Source organism: Ochotona princeps, chromosome 7 (assembly GCF_030435755.1).
Source record: "Ochotona princeps isolate mOchPri1 chromosome 7, mOchPri1.hap1, whole genome shotgun sequence".
NCBI classification, from domain to species: domain Eukaryota; kingdom Metazoa; phylum Chordata; class Mammalia; order Lagomorpha; family Ochotonidae; genus Ochotona; species Ochotona princeps.
Window position 1 is genome coordinate 51,363,576 of NC_080838.1, and position 18,577 is coordinate 51,382,152.

The 18,577-nt window shown below is 38.0% G+C and overlaps 1 protein-coding gene across 1 annotated transcript in view; it reads left to right on the top strand.

Moving 5' to 3' along the window:
- The window catches only part of UNC5C (unc-5 netrin receptor C), a 347,572-nt gene that overhangs the window by 187,090 nt on the left and 141,905 nt on the right, over positions 1-18,577 (top strand). Inside the window, exon 2 of the mRNA XM_004590551.4 lies at positions 16,904-17,125. Within this exon, the coding sequence (XP_004590608.2) occupies positions 16,904-17,125 (222 nt within the window). The remainder of the gene's footprint in view (positions 1-16,903; positions 17,126-18,577) is intronic.

Genomic DNA, 18,577 nt, shown 5'->3' on the forward strand with positions numbered 1-18,577 from the left:
CAAATAGGTGCTTCACATCCTGGCAGGGCATCATGAGAAAGCGTGAGATTTCATCATGCCAGTTAGATTAGAGTTCAATGTTAACTTATGCATGATTTCTTTCTGGAATTTTCTAAATACTCTTTTCAGTCAATGGTAGGACCTTGGGTGACTGAAACCATGAAAAGTAAAACCATGTGTAGGGAGCAATTAATCACATTTTGAATTACACTCTGAATCCAATTAAAGTCCATATCAGTAAGTAGTTACAGCTCTTGACAGGATCCACACTGAACATAAGCATCTTAGCACAGTTTTCTCAGAGTTCTCCTCAGAGCAGAAACGTGTCCAAGTAGCTTAATTGGCACTTGGCACACCCATCTCCCTATTAAAGTGCCTAGGTTTGATTCCTGTCTCTACTCCCCATTTCAGCTTCCTGCTAATGCACAATCCTGGGGAAAGAAGGCCAAAGGCAATGGCTCCTGTTCCTGGAAAGCTAGATTGACCTTGTTGGCTTCAGTATACCCCAGTCCTGCTCTCCTCTTTGCATTTGAGGGATGAAACAGAACATGGATGCTCCCTCCTTTTATCTCTTTTGTTCAAATACAATCAGTAAACAACTTTTTAACATGGTTTCTTCAGTGTCTCCAGATGTACAGTGTAGCCCTTGGAAATCTTGGTGGAGTCGTGTATCTGAGCCAGGAGTTCACAGCTGAAACCTACATCCTCCAAACCTTTGATATTTGGGGAGGCAGGCCAAAGAGTACTCTAAAAAGTTTCCCTCCTGGGCTAGAGTGGCAACTTCAGGTTCCACTAGCAAAGATTGAGATGGACAATTTTGAACTTGCAGTCAAGTGGTACATCTTAATATGCTGGTAAATACAGGCATGAAATTGCCTCAATTTGTCATAGTAAGATTTTAGAGAACTTGTCAAAGGTGGTTCAAATGTTGACATAAAGTTACTTCCCCTAGCAGAGTAAAGATTCAGTATCTAAGTTTGCCGAACCAATCAACTCAGGCCTGGAGACAGAAGCCAGGAGGGTAACCTGCTCTCAGTGTGAATCCTGAATGAGGCCACACATCTGAAGGGCTGCTGGGGTATTTTTCCACCAGAGAAGTTAAAAAGTATTTCCTTGAAGGGCTGAAAGCCTTTTTTATACCTAAACAATGAATTACCTTGGCCTTGTTTCAGAGGGGCATTATATCAAAGAATGTTTTTTCTCCTCTCATTCCATTTTTTTTTTTGTGATAAACAACAAGAGAGACACAAAGCCTCTTTTTATATAGTGCATATTAATCACTATCAAAATGCCCAGCTGTTGATTTAATTCAGATTCTAATTTACTTAGAGTTATTTTTTCCACTTTAAATGAAGTATTATTGCCGAGGCAACAATGTGAAAGTATGTTGTTGTAAGGGACCTTGGAGCCATAAAAGCGCCACTTGTTTTGCCAAATCATTAATCTGATGTTCCATGAATCTCCCACTGCCCAAAGACCTCTGTAATCCTGAGATGAGACATTTTGTGTTTGCAGATCCTTGATTTAATGCTGCCTCTGCCAGTCGATCACTGGCAGATGATAGCACAGCCAACCAAGGCCAGCAAGATTTGTGTCTGGTTTGTATAATGGTAAACCTGTGGTGCCAGCTGTCTGCCAGAAACTCCTTCTAAAAACTTAAGTGTTGCAGGCAATAATCAGTTCATCTACAAATGAAATAGCCAAGAAGAACCATCCTGGTGATTGAAACAACTTGCTGGTGCAAGTGTGTCCCCTACCTCTCCACCAGTTGGCAGAAATGTCAGCTGGGGTTCTATGTGTGTGACACTTCCCTAAAGCCCTGGTGTGCATGGCCTCCCCCTGGTGTCATGAAATATTGTGCATCTGCATTTTCACATTGTGTGGTTCAAAGTACGTACCCCTTTCACAGGATTCCCTTATTATTTAGCACTTTCCTGTTTTTCCTTGCCTCAAACTCTTTCATATTTGTTTGAATTTCTGGATTTTCTATTCCTAAGCCCTGGGATTTCTATCGCATAGTGAAAGTTAAAAAAAAAATCTTGTTCATTCACTTGTATTGTTCATACTGGGTTTTCAACAGCTGTTGTTCGTATTGGTTTATCTGTTCCCTTGTCGCATTATATAAAATAGTTGGGCATGTTCTGGTGGCAAGTGAAAGAAGCCTAAATCACACAGGTTTAAGAGGGGGAGATGGGGGGAAGGGAAGGGTGAAAGGGGAAATACCTGATCCTAAGGAATTGCATCATGGAAAAAATTAAACAGAGTGAAAATGCATGTATTTGTTCATGTAACTGAAATTTAGACACATCTGGCTTCAGTCAGATTGGATCTGTTGACTGAAATGATGAACCGAACATGTTCTCACTCCATTTCTTTAAATAATAAAAAAGGATTTATTTATCCATTAGGAAATAAGCTTTACTGTAGCACAGGGAGAGACAGAGAGAGACCTTCCATCCACTGGCTCACTCTCCATTGTTTCAACAGCTGAGATTAGACAAGCCGAACCTGAGCACCGGGAGCTTGTGGTCATCCATGTGGCTTCAGGGGGCCCAAACTCTTGGGATAATCTTCCACTGCTTTCCAATGCCACCAACATGGAGCCATACCGGAAGTGGAACAACCAGGAATCTGCCCCAAATCCTTAAGGGATGCTGGTATCCCAGGCACTGGCTTTACCCACTGTGCCACAGTGGGCCCTCTGTCTCCATCCGTGCACTCTGCCTCCTTCCCTGTTACTTACTGCGAGTTTGTTCTTTCCATCTCACGTCAAGATGCCCCAAACACTGGCGCTACAGTCCTTTCAAGAGACATTTTCTTCCCATTACAGCAAAATCCCAGGTTTCCTTTTAATTATATGGTCCCGGTTATCATATGTTCATCCTAACCCATTAATGGTCATTTGGGGGATTGCAGGAGAAGCAAATAGAATATTGAACCTCACGCCCTGATGGAGTAGGAGATCTTTCTATTACAAAATAGACAAAGCGTGGAGGTGGGATTAGAAAAACAGTCCCTTTCCACCACAGTGTCCCCCATTTAATAGATGGTAACATTAAGGATAGAGATGTGTGTCTGGAGAGCATTAAGTCTTCTGGTACCAGGCCAATACATGTGTGACAAGATGTTCAGTCTCTCTTTGCTAGCATCAGGTTTGAAGGTAATTAACGATACCCTTTTGAATTTCTCAACTTGGCGACGCTGTCCTCTGGGAATCCTGCAGAACCAGAAGCGGTGAAAGACAACCCGATAATGAGAGGCATGCAGCTATTTTTGTTGAGTCTTTGGTTCAGTAGGCTTTGCTTGATTTTCCAATTTATGAAAAAAGGCAGCTTGATTTTCCTGACAGATTGTGCAAGTAGACGCTTTCCCTGAAGTACTGGCAGTGATTTCAAGAGGAGCAATCGCGTTTCCTTGGCTGCCTTGCTTCTCTAGACTCCTGATTATGGTGAGGGCTTTGTTTGCTTTGATCTGGATGTGGTTCGGCTCTGGGTGAGAAGGCAGTAGCTTGTTGGCCCGAGGGGCTCAATGTGTTGGGGGCGTCCTGGATGGTTAATCTGCTGGCAACCCCACACTGCACAGGAGACATTATCTTAACTGCGGTTTGATTCTACATTCACATCTGCGCAGAGCAGCGTTGCCTGGATAACCCCATTGTACTTAATTCTGTTTACTTTTTAATTCACTTTTGATGACAGTTTCTCTTGAAGGTTGAAATGGCTAATGATTTCACAGGAACTTGGGTTGAACCCAGGCGGAGAACGAGGGAGTTAGGCAGCCTGCCCTGAAACCAACCTGCTTATTTGAGTAGATTTGAAGCAAAGCAGAGCATGAAAACAACAAATCTCCCTGACTTTATCTCAGAGGAAAGGATAAAATAGGCCCTAGGGGAGGAAGCGGGTAACCCAATCCAGGAGTTTATCACATCTTCAAGAAACCTTGAAAGAGCTCTATGAATTTATATTGTTTCCCAAAGACATGTGAGCCGTGCTGTCTTACCCTGCCCTACTGCAACCCTGAAATCAATCCACTGCTCTCTCATACTTGGGGAAAAGTATATGCTCCTCATGTGAATGAACTAGCTTCATTCCCAGAATGTGTTTTCACTGCCTGAGTTCAGTGAATTGGAAGACAGCACGGGTATGCCTGCCTGCACAGACCAGCATGGGCTCCTGGACCTCTCTCTTCCAGACAGGAGTGCACTCCCATCAAAAGCTTCCTAGGCATGAAAAAGCCTTGTTGTTCTTCCTTTCCACAATTTCCTTCACCTGATTTGTGTTTGCAAACACTGTCAACTCCCATGCTGTATTTCCTGTCCGCTGTTGCTCTGTCTTTTCTGTCTGTGTGTGTTGTGGCGGAGGCTTAATAAACACAGATTTCTCAAAGAAAAGAACATGGATATTGTTCAAAGATTTTCTCCTGGAAACACAGGGGCCTTCACAGGACACTGAGTGCCCCTGCGGTTCTGTAAGTCACAGTCCTCTGCTCAATTCACATCAGCTCCAAATCATTGTTTTAGATGCTAGGTATTTGGAAGAAACACAATAAAGTTTGAGACATGCAGGTGAGAATTTGTGGCTCACAAGCAACAGGGAAAGTCCTGCAGTTCAATTTCACTGATTTGCTTGCAATCCTTTCTTGTATTCGTTTGACAAAGTGTCTCTGTTTGTTATTATGCACTAGGCTGTAATTTTAGTGTGCTAATACTGTGCTCTGTGGAGCAATTTACAAGATTTAAACACACACATTTTGCGCACCTTGTGTTTTATTGGCCCTCCCCACAAACTAGCCGATGATCTGCTAAATGTTTTACGTATACCTTAGCAAACAGCTTTTATAGATCTTTTAAACCAGTTTTGATTGACATGTTGGCTAAAAAAAATGAGAAATTCAAGTAAATAAGAGATCCCTTAAAATATATCACTGGAGATAATATTACCTGGGTGCTTTGCAAGAATTACATGAGGAAATGTATCTGCAATGGTTAGTAGGGTACTCAGCATTTCAGTAATTGTTTTAGAAGTGATTGTTGCTTTAATAGCTGTTTTGATATCATTGCTAAGCCTAATCCTTAAAGAGAAACGTATCCATGCATGAATCTTCTCATGCATGGAGGAGGCAGTGTCACACATAAGCCAGAAATACCTCGGTTTCTTTTTATGGTTCCTCCTTTACACACGTAGATCCTCTTGGGAGACGCACTCTAACTTTCAAAACCCAAGTTCTAGTCCACATAAAATGTGGATAGCTTTAATTGTTAACATCCCAGAAGGTAATTGGAAATTGCAAAGGTCATAGTAATGAAAAATATAGGGGCAAATGGCTTCAGAGAGAAAATATTGCTCCCCATTTCAGAAAAAAAAAAACAGTTGGTGTAATAACTGCTAAATTGAGAAAACACTGGCTTACTTAAGTTTTAGGGGATTCAATCTGTAAATCTCATATGCAGTTTTTGCCAGAGCTGAAAACTCTCAATCTAGAAATGAAGTTCCATATTTTAAACAAATAAAAGTCACATTTTCTAGTATCTAAGAAGTGTAAAAGAAGGTCTACAGTAATTGGCACTTTGACAAGTTTTCATTTTGTTTCAGCTGAGAAAATACTTATTTTTCACCATTCATGTTTTGTTTTCCCCTAAAGCAGCCACAGAAGTTTAGGAATTAGATCTCTGAATATGTCATTGCTTATGTATTTTCTCTGTTGAGGTGAAATTTCAGACTTGGTTCCTTGTTACATACACTATTCACCTTTGCCTTCTTCTATATAGATGATAATATTACAAAATACTGCTTAAATCAGAGGTCTAATATAATCCTAAAGACAAATTTACTTGGATAAGCTGCAGTGTACTGCCTGGTTATTTTCTCTCATTTTTTTATGTAGCATTTCATTACAGTCCCCAAATAAACCTACCTTCCACTAGAATATTCAATCTTAAAAGTTTAACCTTCTTTGAATAACACCAGAGTCTTCCGAACTTTTTGTTTTCCTATGAACTTTTAGGAAATAGAAATTCCATGTCTGTGGAAGTATTTGTCACCTTTTAAAATTGCATTTTTTATCTGAAGCATCAAGGTAGATTTAAGTGTTGAATTTTTTTTATCATATAAAAAATAGCTCACCTCTTTCAACTTAGTGTAAGGATGGTAGGCTGGGCTAAAATGACAAGGAATGCCTTAAGGGTAACTTTGAGTGAATAACTTTGAAGGAAACTATTTTCACCAAAGACTTGTCCAGATTTAATTAGTTATGGGGGTTAAAGAAAGAGAGGAAAGGCCAGAAGCCTGAAGGGATTTCCAGAGTGAAGTGTCAAGGAGAAATGAGGTCTCACACAGAGACGGAAGTGTTACTGCTTGAAGGTTTAATAATGTTGTGACCTGGTGTCAAGCATTATGATTTTCAGTGGCAGGGGAGGTGAAAATGTAAAACATTACCCAAACCTGTACTTTGCTGGAAGTGAATCGCATCCTTACCCTTTCCTTCCTTTTATTGGGTATGTTATCCTCTAAATAATAAATTCTGAAGAATGTCATTTGTTTCATCAAAAAGGATAAAATGTGGGTACCAAACTTCTTTGCTTAATAAGCAAATCCATCCTGTCCCTGTAATCATAAGAGATGGCCTTATAACACTTGTCACGTGAAAACTGATTTCAAAAGGATAGGCACAAAGACCCAGAATGCAGTCACTGGAGTTAAAGACAGAAAGACTTTAACAAGGGCAGTGATACTTGCTTTTGCAACCACACACAGACTATCTACAGAGGTTCTAATGCCATGCAAATATTACCAAAGCCTTAAATGTGTAGTATTTCTTTTAAAACAGTAGAAGACAGTAGTTTATGTTAAACAGAGTAGGACAGTAGCTGGCACACAGTAGGTGTATGGAAGTTGTAGATCAAACAAGACAAAGAATATACTGCAAAATTCATAACCAAGCCACAAAATATGCACTTGCTTGATCCTATTTCAGTACTTTTATGATGTTGTATGAATGTTCAGACACATTGATCCATGCACATTTGCACGTTTTATTATACAATGTAAACAAGTGAGGTACTAAACCATACTATTAATATAAATTTTTAATAATGAGAAAATCTAAACAATATCTCATGGGGTAACTCAAAACTAGGCAGACAGCAAATAAACTCTTAGGTGTACTACACATGAGAAAAAGAACTATGACAGGCTATTTCAGGTTGTAGAAAGCTATATAGACCAAATTAACAGGCTTTGATTTATCTTGCATAACTTACAGGACTTACAGAAAAGAATTGACAAATTGTGTCTAAGACAGGACAAAGGACATAAAATGAAGACTTTCAAAACATTCTATTTTTGAAGTCAGAAATGGATGCAGGATGTATGGCAGTCATCATTGAAGAGGACTTGCCGATTGCTTTTTAAGTTTTGTTTTCTTCATCTGCTTAAAAGGCAAAGCAACTCAGAGACAGAGACATTTTCCCTGTGCTTGTTCATTCCCCAGTAGACAGGCCATGGCACGGCCTGGTCTAGACTGAAGCCAGGAGCCTGAACCTTCATCTGATCCACTCTTGTGAATAGCAGACTGAAGCGCTTAGACAATGCTCTGCTGCCTCCTCAGGTGCCTCAGCAGGCAACTGGATTGGAAACAGAACAGTGAGAACTGATGGAGGAGGCAAGCCTCTCGAGCCGGCCCAGACCCCTTGCAACACAACTTCTGCCTCTTGGTGATTATTTTTATGTTGGAAATGTGGGATAAGATTCAAGGACAGTTGTTAGATTTCTAGACTAGCTGGGCAGTCATTTAAGAAACAGATTGTATGATGTTGAAGGTTTCTGTACTCAACAACTTCATTATGGATGCATGGACAGCTGTGTTTTCCACACGTATTCGTTCAGATCGTTTCACTAAATTGAAGGGATGACTCCTTCACTCCAGAGTCATTAAAGAGAGTTTCTAATTTGGATAGCAAGTCTCATATAAAAGGTTTTTAATGGTTGTATCTTTTAAATGTAGTTAAACCATGTGGTCTTAATATGGTTCATAATTCTTCCAGTGTCTTAATTTGAAGATGTACCTCATTGTACCACATCAATCTGGTCTAATTTTCAACCTATTTCTACTTTATTTTCTTTGTTCTCAATATTATAAATCTCACTAACTTGATGGTTATTTGTCTCCATTATTTCTTTCTGATATTCTGATATCTGCTATCTATTTGCCCAATTGTATTCTGAATATTTTTTTAAAACACACTTTTTTCTGAATTAAAATTGGCATGTTATTGAATTTTTGTTTAAAACTTATAGGGCCTGGCACTATTGCTTAGTGGCTAAAGTCCTCACCTTGCATGAGCAGGGATTCAATATGAATACAGGTTTGTGTCCCAGCAGCCCTGCTTCCCATCCAGCTCCCTGCTTGTGGCCTGGGAAAGCAATAGAGGATGGCGCAAAGCCTTGGGACCCTGCACCCTGTGTGGGAGACCCAGAAGAGGGTCTGGTCTCTCGGCTATGAATTGGCTCAGCTTCTGTCTTTGAGGCTACTTGGGGGAGTGAATGATCGGTTGGAAAATCTTCCTCTCTGACTCTCCTCCTCTCTGTATATGTGATTTTTCAATAAAAAATAAATAAATTTTTAAAAAGAGAATACATTTCATATGAGAAAGTGTAATGTTGAGTTTTTATTTGAATTCACACTCTAAATCATTTGTATCGCGTAACTAGTAAGGCTAAGTATTATGCTATGCTCTTATGCATCTTTCAAGAATTATTTAATTTCTATAATAGTCCTCTTTGTGTTATTTTTTTATTTCTTGAATTCTTGGGGTTTATGAAAAGAATGTAGAATTTGTAACTCTATGGCATTTATAGAGATCAGGAAAATGATAGGACTTACTCTTATTTTACCATGCAAGGATTTCTACATCCTGAAATGAAGCATTTTAAAGTAAAAATCAAGTTAATGAAGTATAAATTGGTCATAAACATGGCATTTATGTTTCTAGACTAATGTATCTATGATTACTATAAATTACACTTATTATAAATTAATGTATTCTATTTCATGATTTGTTTTCTAAGCAAAAACAAGGTATAGTTTTAGCCGCAATGGCCAGCAAAGTCCTAGCACATGAAGATGATCTACAAATATTGATTTTTGAGCAAAATGTGGGAAAGATGGCTATCTGTCAAAGGCCAAAGAGATAACTATTTCTGGCCAATACAATGTATCTGTTTACAAAGGACTATATTATTGTATTAATATAGGGGAAAATCAATGGCGGGGAGTAGGAAACAGGGATTTTCGGAAGGGGGCAAGGAAAATCCCAGAGCTCATAGAACTATATCATAATAGAATTACTTAAAAAATGCGAGGAATCCAGGAAGACTGAATAAATGGTAAATCCCAACAGTAAGATGGTCTTAAAACCACAGGTTCTACTGATGATATCAAGAGATTTTTTTCATCAATCAGTGTCATTGGCTTAGGAAGCTGGAAGTTAATAAAGAAACCTGTTACTGGTTATTCTAGGGAGAAGCAGTGGGTGGCACAAAGAAATATTTAGTTTATCTCTTAATTTGAATAAAAACCCAAAAATACACAGAGAAACATAGAAATCATATATAATCTAGGATTTGAAGAAGCCTGTTTTAAATGAAAGTAAAAGTTTCTTCTAAATTCCTTCAGCTGTTTCCTACAGAAATAATGATGGCTAACATTTTGTGCATCTGTTTCTTAAGAATATCATGATATATTGGCAGGCATGTACACAAACACACAAATGTTGTGTCTTAATTAACATTATAAATTGTATAATTTTGCACAAATTGTCCCCAAGCTTTTTGTATTTGCTTGGTGAATGGTGAAGGTCCAAGGCCAGCACATACAGATCTATGCTTATTTCTGTTGGCTGAAGAGTGTACTTTAAGGTGGATATTTCAGAAATCATGTAGCTGTAATATCCATTTATATTCCAATGAGTATATGTGAATGTACATTTACTCAACTCATCAGTCATTTAATGTCTTCAGTTTGTCTGATATGCAACAAAGAGCAAAATATAGGTTAGGCGGCTGAATTAGAGATGGTAAGCAGGCAAATAGTTCAAAGGGTTTTATGTTAATAAAAGTGAGAGATCACAAAGCCTTAAACTGGGGCAGAGGGAGGTGCCTCCACTTCAGGGTGAGCACACGTCCGTCAGCATGCTACGTTACCTTTATTTCCCTACTAATACTGGGTGGGCATGATTTGGTAAAGTATTCCTTTAAGAGCAACAAAAAAATCTTCTCTTTTGAAGTTCAGAATCATTCTGTCTTTTAAATCGTGCAATAGATTCAACACATTATATATTCAACTGCTTGAATTTAAATGATAAATCCATTAATATGTTGCCTGAAATATAGACCACAGTCTTTGTCTTCCAAAGCATATTCTAATCAAAATACTAAAAATAAGCTGGAGTTCCATTCAAATAGTTAATTCTAGCTGCCTTTTGTTGCAATGTATCATGAATTATCTCTCTGATGGATGGGTAGCCAAATGCAGATAAAATTAGCTTTGCAGTCATCCATTTTAAATTGCTCTTGAATCATTTGGAAGTAAATTCCATTTCAGAAGAATATGCTTCAGGTCTCAGACAAAAGGATAATGGTCCTATATTTTATGATATACGCAATAATAGTTTAAGTCTTATGAGTCAGAAATACAGAAACTTATGTATTAAGTTGATGAAAATTAAGGCTTGATATATAGCAATAAAACCAGCAACTCAAAGCTTCCTAGATTGATGTTCATAGCATAATATTTTCCTGTCAAGAATTAGGTGGAATGAAAGTCCGTAAAAATAATACATGCTGCCAAGCTTTCTCTTCTTGTATATAAATGAAAGAGCAAACGTTTCTATGAGATAACAGAAAAGGAAATACTGAGGTTTAATGATATGAAGATAGAAATGGCGTGGCTGTTGGAATGCCACTATTGAGTAACAGTAGAAAGAAGAAATTAAGTGTTAGAGGAGCTTGAAATAAATAACAACATTTTATCTAACCGCCCAAAATACAATGATAGCTTGAAGGTGGCACCAAATTTGATGACCAGAACAAAAGCAAATTGAAAATTTTACTTTGTTAATTTGAATGAACTGCATCTTGAAAACTTGCTTAGCAATTTAACTAATCAAGTCATTTTCCCCAAATGGCACAGTGCTGTCAATACCATTATCTGGATTGTATATTTTTGTTACGGAATGTAATCATTTAGGATGACTCTAACATGTTACCATAAATGAGTTCACAATCTGAAGTTGCTATTCACAAATCAAATTCCTATTGTTAGTCTGGTGCCATTCCTTCAGATATTTGCATTAACAAATGAAGTGGCAAAAAGATGCATTCATTGATCTCCCAGAGGAGAAAGCAAAATTGCTCTTTACAACATAAAGTTCTGTAGCATGGCATTTTTATTATCACAGAGCTGGTTAGTTTGTACAGTGAAATGAACTGTATGCTGGAACTGATCTTGGCAAACGGTCTGCAAGCTCAAAACTCACACTTATTTATCCTCATGTGTTCTATAGCCTCCTTGTGCTCAACAAGAGTGAAGCTCAGGTAGGGCTTGGACTTATTTTGGGTTAGGCCCCAAGAATGAATGGAGGGTACCGGGGTGCCTCTGAAAGAAAGGTTGTGAAGGGGTAAAATGATACACCTTCAGTTGCACGCTACTTGCAAGGATGAATGCTTACAGAACTGAATCGGATTTCAAAATCTTGAAAACATATGTCTTCTAAGGAAAAGAAAATCACTATAAACAGCTAGGTAATACCAAAAGGGTAAAATGAGTAGTCACTAACAAAGATGTAATTTCATGTTTCCGGATTTCCCTAATGTGAAATATTTGATGAATTGACATTTGAAGACAGAGATGGCTAGCGGGTCTGTGAGCGGTGGTGTCACTCAGGACTGGTGCTTCATTTAATGTGCTGCTGTCATCATTTCAGAACTCTTAATAAATGTTTAATCAGCATCCCCAAATTCTAATTCTGCAGCAGCCAAGCTAATTTTGTTTCTTCTCTTGTTTCTAGATATTCTCATAATGAAATCTTACTTTTGTAACTGAATTTAAGGTACTAAAATGTCTGAAATGACTTGGAGTATTTTCAAACAACAAGTTATAGCAGTAGGTGCTATAAAAGCATGATATTCAAGCTTTTGTAAGACATAGAGAATGTGGAAGTGAAAGCAGCACAATCCCTGCTTTCAAACACATTTCAGCTTAGTACAAAGCAGCTACTATATAATCTTACTTTTTTTGAATATTAGTAAACAGCAGCATGAAACCAGTTCCCAACATGGACAAGTAGATTCCTTTGTGTGTGTAAGACAGAAATACATTCTGAAGAGAAACTAAATGTTCATGGAAAGTAAATGGTGATTGCAGCCTGTTTCCTCACTAAATACACGTTAAATGGATTGCCAACTTCTGATGATTTAACTTAATAAGCTTCCAAGTTTCCAAAGACCTGAAAATGATAGGCATTCAGTGGAAATGAAACATAAAATCTTGATTTTTGACCTTTTCCTGGGATAGCAACATGAGGGTTCAATACTTTCTGGTGATACTGGATAATGGCCAGGTCAGCCCTGCAACCAGAAGAGGAAGTGGCCAGAATTCCACGATGTGCCATGTGGCTGAGCTAGTATGTGGATTAAGTTAGGTACATTAAATGTGTTTTCTATTTACAAAAGTCAAAGAGTGTCTGTTGATGTGGCCAGGTTTAATACATAAATCATCAGAAGTTTTAGTTTCTTATTTTGCTTGAAGCTATTTGGCTGACTTAATTTTCTGAACTTAACTCTAAAAGAGACTTTTAGATCAAATTTATTTAAATTGACTAAAATACTCCAGGATCTGAATTTAAAATACATACTGAAAATTGCCATTTTTTATCTACAGCTACAGTCAGAATTATTCTGTTAGTTTAGCTTGATGGGGAAGTTGCTTTGTGGAAGAATTTCCATGATTAGAAATGGTACCCAGGCCATCTGGTGCAAGCAAGCAAAGCAACAATCCTACAACATCCTATGGGTCTCTTAATATAAGCCCATTTGCATTGCATCATATAATTTCCACTACATGTATATATCACTCAATTTTTTTATTTTTCTTTATTGATGTCATTCATGACGTCCAAACTGAGTATTTTAAGTGATATGCCATATTTTTTTCCTGGTGTGAATTAATCCATGGTATAGACTTGGATTTTTTTTGTCAAAATATTATAAAACCTATTAATCAACTAACTTACTGTGGTCTTTAAGTCATTGCTCTAGGTCAGATTTATGAGATTGGATCTGCAAAAACTATAAAAGAAGCCCCAAATTTAGCACACGACAAAAACATTTCTCATGATACAAATTGTGCATAATTTGAATTATTTTTTTATTCTTGAGGGCTTTATTGATAAGATTAGGTTCTCATGATCACAGCTAATGAATGATGATTATTGTAACACCATGATCATCAATTCTCATGTTAATGTGATATTACTACAAAGAGAACAGATTCACTATAGTCATTAGATTCAATTCTAAAAAAGAAGTTGTATCTTAACTGTTAAAAAACACCTTGAAAAATCAACACTTTGTAACGTCTCAGAAGGTTCCATAGGTTTATTTCTGCTTATTTATAATGAGCCTTCCTATTTTTTTAAAGATGTATTTATTTTTATTTGAAATATTTACAGAGGGGAGTCAGAGAGAGAGAGATCTTCCATCTGTTGGCTTACTCCCCAAATGTCCACAACAGGTGAGATTGAGTTGACCAGAAACCAGGAGCCAGGAGACTCTTCTGGGCCCCCAGTGTGGACACAGGGTCCCAAGGCGTTGGGCCATCCTCTGCTGATTTACCAGGCCATAAGCAGGAAATCAAACCACAAATGGAGCAGCCAGGAATAGGGATACTGGGAAACTGGAATAGGAATATATGGATGGGATAATGGCACCACACATCCAAGACTTAGCTGGCTGAGTTACTGAGCTGGCCCTGTCGCTTTTTTCTTTCTTCTTTTAAAAAAAAAATTAATTGAAACACAAAGTTATAAAGAAGGAGAAAGAGAGGAAAAACTGGATACATCTTCCATCCACAGATTCTCTCCATTTAAGCAGTCTGGGCTGGGTCAAGTCAATGCCAGTAGCCAGAATCTTCATCTGGGTCTCCCATATGGATATAGGAACTCATGCACTTGGGCCATTGTCTATTGCTTTCTTGGGCACGTATTTTGGAAACTGGATCAGAAAGAGAATAGCCAAGACTTGAATCAGCACCCGTACGAGATGCTGCTGTTCAGTGGCTTCTTGATCTGTTATGCCACAACACTTGCGCTGATCATCTTAAAGTTAAACAAACACAAAGGGTGCTTGCCCCCAAATTAAAAAATACGTGTAAGCACCAATACTTCTCCCACACACACACCACTCAGCAGTTGCCTCAGCTTTTTGACATGAAAATATAGATGTGATCTTTCTCATATTATTTTTGTCAATTTATAGCAAAATAATCAGTAAAAAAGGATCCACACTTTGGCAAAGCAGGATAATGAATTTCCATGTTCTGAGCCTCTCTGTAGAGTTTCTGCAGGATATGAACTACTTTATGGAAGAGGAGGAGGTGATATACTATTATTTAATATCTTGCAACCTTTGTTTTAAAAGAAAAGAAGTTTTACATTACCCGAACAATCCCGGGAAGGCTTTTTAAATTTGTCAACTCAAATAAATGCAGATAGCATATGTATTCACTTATTTTATATAGCTAAACACATTACCAGTAGGAAAAAAAATGCGATTGACCCCTGCCTTTACAGATAATAAAAATGAAAAACAACAGCTCACCTTCTATAGAAGTGAGTCCTGTGTTTAGTGGAGCCTCATTGATTATTGCTTCTGCCCTTCATCACATGTGGCAGTAAGTGCTTTAGAAGGAATCATAGATTGGATAAGGCCTTCACAGTATCAGTCTCACGCTGAAGGATCTGTCAATATTTCAGTTCGTCCTCCCTCAGCCTTTCTGAGCCATGTTTATTTAACCAGGCTTGGATGTTCTTGCATATTGACAAAAGGAGCTGAAATGAAGAGAAGCAAGAATATACTTTAAGAAGCTGACAGTATGGGTTCTTGTTGTTGAACCTGGCTGGGGAGGGGAGAGTTGAAATGATGTCCTGCCACGAAAAGGAAAAATAAGAAAGATTTAAGGAGGTAAAGTGAGAAAGAAAGCCAGCTTCAAGAAACATCACTGATGCTCCCGTATCAGCAAGTTACCATCGTGGAGCAGCTCTGAGAACTAATTTCGGCTGTGATGCAAGTGAAGCCAATTATTATTGCAAAGCAGACTGAGAGATTGCGCATCCCTGCTTTGTGGTGGTGCCCCAAGGAGCTGGATGAAGAAAGCCCCAGGCAGGTTTCTTAGTGTACAAACGTGCGCTTTCACAGCAGCTGTCTTCCAAGACAGGAGCATAACTGAATGAGGGATGAAATGAACATCAGGCTGGCATCTAAACAACCATTCTTTAAGAGAGAACACGCAATCTATATTTGCTATTGTATAAATGTACTTTGAAAAAAATTGTAAAAGTTTTAATTTTGACCTCCAAATTTAAATTTTCCGTATTAGGCTATGCTGCTTAATATAAGAAATTAATCATAGGTTAGTTCTCCTCTGCTGCTCTTAGGAAGATGAGAATCAAATTTCAATGACTTAAATTAAAAACACTCTTCTTACCTTGACACTTGTAAAACATGCCAGTAAGCTTTATGAAAAGGCATTTGCATCATTTTTATTTCTGTAATCATATGGAATTAAAATGAGAGAATAATATATTTCAGTGAGCACAACTAACTTAAGAAGCTCCAGGATGTGTTCGGTTGAAGGTGTTGGATATCAGGGAGTAAGCCCTATAAAGATTTTTTCCTGCGTTAAAAGTGAAACCATTGGGCCTGGTGCAATAGCCTAGTAGTTAAATCCTCACCTTGCATGCACCAGTATCCCATATAGGTGCCATTTCATATTCCAGCTGCTCTACTTCCCATCCAGCTCCCAGCTTGTGGCCTGGGAAAACGGTAAAGGATGGCCAAAAGCCTTGAGACCCTACACCTGCACGGGAGACCCATAAGAAGCTTCTGGCTTCTTATCAGTTCAGCAATGGTAGTGCAGCTGTTTGGGGAGTGAACAAGTAGATAGCAGACCTTTCTGTATCTCCTTGTCTCTGTAGCCTTGCCTTTCCAATTAAAAAATATATAAATCTTTTTTAATGAGATCATCCTTTTCATAATTATACCTAGTACTAGTCAGGAAAATGGACGTATTTCCAGTCAGAGTGGTGTGCCATGGGAAACATGAAGTACACATTCAAAAGCATACACATAGTACTGTTGGGGTCAAGGTTCCACCATGGCTTCCTGATGGACTGACCTGATACATCATTGTATAGATTATAATTCTATTGCTGTGTGTAATTCTCAGTATGATTAACATTTGGGGGCTGATAAAACGAATGATTGTTTTACATATTAACATCTTCGAAAATAGCAATGCATATTGGATTTTTAACATCAATATCCTCAAGTCATGTTTCTAGTATCCCTAGTCAGCTCAATGTAAAGGATTTTAGCTAAATCTACGAATTTCATGCTTTCCAGCTAGTTTAGTAGTTTGGGTTTTGAGTGAAGAAAGCCTGAGTTCCTGTCCCAGGTGTATTTTCTACCATGTATCCGGAACAACTTACCTATCCTCCTGCCTGGCCCATGGCAGACGGGTGAAAACAATTAGCTTCTTTATGCATCAGGATTGTCAAATGCACAACAAGTGAAGAGCAAGTTGTTGCAATGTTCTGACTTTTTTTTTTCACCTTCTCCTTGTTTATTAGATGATGACTTTTTTCATGAACTCCCAGAAACCTTTCCATCTGATCCACCTGAGCCTCTACCACATTTCCTTATTGAACCTGAGGAGGCTTATATTGTGAAGAACAAGCCGGTGAACCTGTACTGTAAAGCCAGCCCTGCTACCCAGATCTACTTCAAGTGCAACAGTGAGTGGGTGCATCAGAAGGACCATGTAGTGGATGAGAGAGTAGATGAAACATCCGGTGAGTTTATCATTGCATTTGGATTGTATTTTGCTTTCTCACTATCCTGGCCTGCTGTCATATGGTCATTTCAATTAGTGTGATCGAAAATAAAGTTATTATCCTTTGGTAAAATGTTCTCAACCAGTTTTAGATTAAATGTGATGATACGGTTGCAAGTATTGCAAGCTACCATGTGAAGAATAAATCTTGGCTTGATTTTTGTCATTGAACAGAGTTCATGCCTAAGAAGATAGACTAGACTAGAAGATTGGATGAATGAGAAATTCCTTAGTAAAATATGTCCAGATTCAGTAATGTGTTCATCAGTTCTAAGTAGCCAGCAAGTTGGAGAGCATTTCAATTATGAATAAATTGTACTTATTAACATCATCAACCAGTGTTAATTTTATACATGTGTTCCACTTATATAGGTTCAAATTATGCTATATCCCTAATTTGTATCCAAAAATGAATCTCGGCTTTCTAACATTGTCTGTGATCAGGGACGTAAGTGTTCATTGTAACCACTTTCTGGCTGAGTTCTGATCATAGCGTCTTTGCCTCTGGTGTGGTTAAAACTGCTGACTTTATTGCTCTGTAAATATCACCTTAAAGATAAAATACGAATGGCACGGAAAGGCAAAAGGAGATTCTAATAACCTGTGGGATTTAGGCAGGCTATAAAGTAAACTTTCTCAATAGCAATATTTTACTCCACGATGGATAACTTAGGATAGTTTTGGAGTTCCTTTAAATTGGAAAGATATTTATCTTTCTATGGTGGTTTAAGTGTTTTTTGCTTGCCAGCAGGGAGAATAATTCCTTGAACTTTCAGAGCCCTTCCAAATCTATGATTTTATAGTATTGCAAAATATATTTTAAGCAATAAGACTTTATTGATCAACATTTCCAAGCAACATGATAACAAATAGGACAAAAATTGAAGTGTTTAAAAAGCTTTGTTGGTCTGGGCGTTTATCCTGGCGGTGAAAAAACCCAGTGGAGATTTGCATCTTGATTTAACACCTGACTCTGAGCTTCCTCCTACTGTGGAGCCCAGCAGCAGGAATGAGTCAAATAACTGGGTCCCTTACATCCATGGGAGATCTTGGTTGCATTTCTGGGGCTCCCAGCATTAGCTTCAGTTGGAGGCCTATGCTGGCATTTAAGGAATATACCAGCAGGTGGGAATTTTTGTTCTGCTTCTCTCTCTCAATAAATAAATAAATAAAAGTATAAATTTGTTAAATTTTAGAACCTTTTTGAATCCTTTCTATATATCTATAGGTACCAAAGAAGATGCATGTTTTCAAAAATCAAAATTGTTGACTAATTCATTTATGTGCCCAAAGTGTTAGGAAAGCATCCAGTGGTAAACATAGGCCAGAATTTGAGGGATATCTATTTTGAATGTAATTACCAGCATAATTAGTCCATCAAGGAAATAAAGCATACAGAATTAATTAGACT